General features: G+C 52.6%; 3 protein-coding genes across 3 annotated transcripts, besides 5 other annotated features; all 3 read left to right on the top strand.

The window, feature by feature from the left end:
* On the top strand, positions 1–485 carry Tc00.1047053509111.28 (fucose kinase, putative; the record flags this gene model as incomplete). The annotated part of the gene is made up of 1 exon (XM_798094.1): positions 1–485. A coding segment is annotated over one exon (485 nt), but the record flags the coding sequence as incomplete, so codon positions are not given.
* Positions 1–3,949: a sequence feature (areas not merged during assembly with more than two copies in the genome that could not be assigned to a particular haplotype).
* Positions 588–610: a sequence feature (AT_rich).
* Positions 676–716: a sequence feature (AT_rich).
* On the top strand, positions 1,089–1,595 carry Tc00.1047053509111.19 (hypothetical protein, conserved; the record flags this gene model as incomplete). The annotated part of the gene is made up of 1 exon (XM_798093.1): positions 1,089–1,595. The coding sequence occupies one exon, from the start codon at positions 1,089–1,091 to the stop codon at positions 1,593–1,595; it is 507 nt and encodes a 168-aa protein (XP_803186.1).
* Positions 1,624–1,660: a sequence feature (CT-rich).
* Positions 1,874–1,894: a microsatellite.
* Positions 2,083–3,900, top strand: Tc00.1047053509111.10 (hypothetical protein, conserved; the record flags this gene model as incomplete). The annotated part of the gene is made up of 1 exon (XM_798092.1): positions 2,083–3,900. The coding sequence occupies one exon, from the start codon at positions 2,083–2,085 to the stop codon at positions 3,898–3,900; it is 1,818 nt and encodes a 605-aa protein (XP_803185.1).

The following is a 3,949-nucleotide window of genomic DNA, read 5'->3' as shown; positions in this document are numbered from 1 at the left end:
TACCGGAACATCTCCTAGAGGACCCACGCTATGCTCCGTGTCACCTGCTGTACTTCACCGGCATAACACGCATGTCGAAGTTGATTCTTGCTGAGATTGTACGTGGGATGTTTATGAATTCTGCATCATACCTACGTGTGCTGTCTGAAATGCGTCAGCAGGCACTTGAAATGCATGACGCCATCACGCGAGGAGACTTTGAGCGTTACGGCAGGCTTATTGGAGTGGCCTGGGAACAGAACAAGCGTCTGGATTCTGGAACATGTCCACAGGCCATTGCCGACATTATTTCGCGAGTGGAAAAGGATGTTTGGGGCCTGAAGCTCGCGGGTGCTGGTGGCGGTGGGTATCTCTACATGGTGGCGAAGGACGTAGATGCCGCCCAACGCATCCGGCATGAGTTAACGCAGCGTCCACCAAACGCCACGGCACGATTTGTGGGAATGAGCGTTTCACACAGTGGCATTAAAGTGAGCAGGTCATGAGTTAGCGGCCGTTTTTTTTTTTTTTCCTTTCCTTAGGAAACATGACATGAGTGCCACTCACCATTGAAGGGTAGATAAGGGTATTTATTGTAAGAAAAGTGCTTTTTTTTTTTTTTTTTAATATTGAAAACTTGGTTTATGCGTCCTGAGAAAACAAAAATAAAAAAACAAAAAGAGGAGAAATAAAGTGTTATTATTATTGTTATTATTTTTTAATTTTATTTTTTTTATGGGTGAAACTGCGTTGATCGACATTTTTTCCGCCTTTTTGTTGTCTTTTTTCCCAATATTTTTCTTTTTTTTTCGATGCGTTTGCCATTTGCCCTTTACGCTCTGATGGAGGGCTGTATTCTTTACACCGCCACCACTGAAAGGGGCGCCTGACGAATTGTTTTCCCCGTGTGCGTGTGTGATTTTGGTCCCTTATTATTTTTGCGGAAAATTGAGGGGTTTCATTGTACTGTTTTCCCTTTTTCTTTATTTGGGCAGGGTTGGAGTGGGGGTGGGGTTTGTGGAGGCCAATCGAAAAGAAAAGAAAGGGGGGTGGGCTGGGAGGTCGAGTTTGTTCCCCGTGTGCGTGTTTGCGGCTGAAGAGGAGGAGGGATGGCGCCAAAGAAGCAGGCGACAAAACAACGTGTGCGGGTCACCAACAAGGCCCTCGAGGCACGTCAGTTCTCCACCGTTCGCCTACCGCGCAAGGCGGAGATGCAGGCGCCGCAGGTGGACGTGGAGCGCATGTACGAAGACCACGACCGTGGGTATAGGCGCGGGGACGAGAAACGAGGCGACGGCGGTGGTGATACCGGTGGCGTTAATGCGCGAAAGTCGGTGCCGCTCATCTTTGACCCTATTCCGAACGATCCACTCTTCGTCGTTGTGGCGAAGTCCAAGTATTGGCCGCCGCCACCGCTGGAGGAGCTGCGGGCGGCAAACGGTGCCCCGATTGAAGATGGCTTTGACGCGTATGACCGTCGCGAGGATGACAGGGCGGCGCGGAGGGAGAGGGTGAGGGTGGTGCGCGGGGAACTGAACCATCCACGCGGGAAGCCTCGACAGAACACAATTGTGAAGTTGAACGATAGTGACGAGGAGAAGGATGAGAAGGGGTAATGCGCCGAGCGACGATCCTGGCCACGCCGGGGGAGGGAGAGAGAGAGAAAGGAGAGAGGAGAGAGGCTCATTGTTAACGAATCGCCATTGCCTTGAGGGAATGGGAAAGCGAGGAAGAACGAGGAGACATGCATGCGGGGTGATGTTTGCCATTGATGGCAGGTTTACAATTCGTGTAATTTCATTTCTACCTGGATAAAAAGAGGAGAATAAGAGGAAGCGAGGGCGAGTGTGCGTGTGGGGGTGCATGAGTGGATGATGCTCTGGCAGTATTTTTGTCTCTCTCTCTCTCTCTCTCTGGGTATGCATTTGTCCATGTGCCACATGCAACTTCTTTCTTCTGCATGTTAATAAATCTTCTCACCATTGCAATTTTTGTTATTGTCGTTTATTTGCTCTTTTTTTCTTTTTTGCATGCACGCGTATTCACATTCTACACTTTGGAGCGAATCAGGCGGTAAAGACGTGAGAAGCGGTGATAAATGCCATGTGGGGCTCTCGTCCGAGGTATCGCCGTAACGTGAAGGCATTGCTGGATCGCAGTGCTCGGTTTCTCAGCAGCCTCCTGCACGGCGTGCCAAATGCTTCTTTTTTACTCCGCCTCAATGCTCCCTCTCTTTGGGGCAAAAGTGAATCCACTCCGGAAGAATGGCAACGGTGTCTCGGAGAATTGCTTTGCCGCGGTGCTGCCGCGAACTGTTTGCTCGACACAAAGTCTCACGTGGCGGAGGTTCATGCTTCGCTGGTGGCCGCATTTCTCCCAAAACCTCATTGGAATAACTCTATCACGCACAGCATGGACATTATTTCACTCTCCTCGCTTGAAAAGGAAGTTTCGGACACTGTGGCGGCCCTCTTGCACCTACCGGCCCGTTTCTTGTGGGTCCGACGTGCGGAGGCAGTCATGAAGAAGGCGGAGTCTCGCATGACTCATTCATCCACGGAATTGCACAGTGCTTCTCCTGCTGCGCTGATCTCAGCCGTAGAGCGTCCTGTGCCTTATGTTGGTGCTGGTGATGCTGGGGGCGGTGGACTGCTGCACAGCACATCGCTGGAGAGTCTTATTGTGCTCCTCACAACGGCCCGAGCGCAGGCTCATGCTCGTTATCTGAGTGCGCACTTCTCGAGCCCAGAGGAAGAGGCTCGCCTGTCGCAACGGTTGGTGCTTTACTGCAGTGATCAGTGCCAGCCGATGCTGAAGAAGGTGGCGCGCTGCATTGGCATACGACACATCCGAGTACTGAAAACAGTCTATTCTCCGCATGTTCACAACTACCCGATGCAGCCGGATATGTTGAAAGCGTCACTTGCGGAGGATGTTGCGAACGGACTTTATCCCTTATTGGTCTGTGGTGTATTTGGGGCCCGTACCACCGGTGCCGTGGATCCTCTCGAGGAGCTGGCGGAAATTTGTCATCGGATAAAAGTATGGTTTCACATCGACGCTAGTCACTCTGGATTGGCACTTGCGGCTTCCGCTGCTTCTGCTGCGTATGGTTTTAGGGATGGAGCAGGACAGTCTGGAGAATTTGCATCTGTTGACGAGAAGGACGCAGCGGCTGAGAGAATGTGGGAGCAGTGTACATCGACCTTTCATAGGGCTGCACTGCTTGCGGACTCCATCCACTTTGGTGTTTCAACGTCGTTCCTGCCGACCCTGTCAGCCAATATTTCTGCTTCACTGTTGTACGTCGCAGATGTGGCCAAGGTGAAGGCGACAATGCAAGGGATGAATGCGGAGGATGAGGCGGGTGGGAACACGTGGTGTACGCCGGGTATGACGGATGTCGCTTCGTTGCGGCTGGATGCCCCTGAGATGCGTTCTAACGAAATCTTCCGTCTTGCTCTCATGCTTATGCCATGTATTCATGCGTCTGTGGGTTTTGCCGTGCGAGCTCACCAGGCCGCTCTGCGCTACCTGGAGCGGCGGCTACGTGCGGATGGGCGATTTGACTGCTCTTTGCATGCTTCCTGCTTTGGGATGGTGCTATTCCGCTGGCTTACGCTCGCGGATGAAGAGACGGCGGGACTCATGCAACGGTGGAGCGACGTTCTTGCCTCGTCTTCCGCAATGAACGAAGCCGGGGGCCACCGCTACCCGCACCGTGTCTCGCTAGGCCTCACACAGGTCCAGCGGCGGGTTTACATCTGTGTTGCTCTTGCCGCAGACGGTGATAATGGCGATGCGTGTGTGAGCCGGTGTGACGTGGACGCGCTTGTGGATTTGCTGAAAACAGCTGCCGATGAGTGGAGGGACATGTCGTCCTCCGTGACGTCTGCGATGTCATCGAAATCGAAGACATGAGACGTTGTGAGGCGACATTAGCGTTTCTGACGGTATGCGATAGTGGGTG

This window comes from Trypanosoma cruzi, genomic scaffold (genome assembly GCF_000209065.1).
Source record: "Trypanosoma cruzi strain CL Brener 1047053517151 genomic scaffold, whole genome shotgun sequence".
Lineage (NCBI taxonomy): Eukaryota > Euglenozoa > Kinetoplastea > Trypanosomatida > Trypanosomatidae > Trypanosoma > Trypanosoma cruzi.
This window is presented reverse-complemented; position numbering and strand designations above follow the sequence as displayed.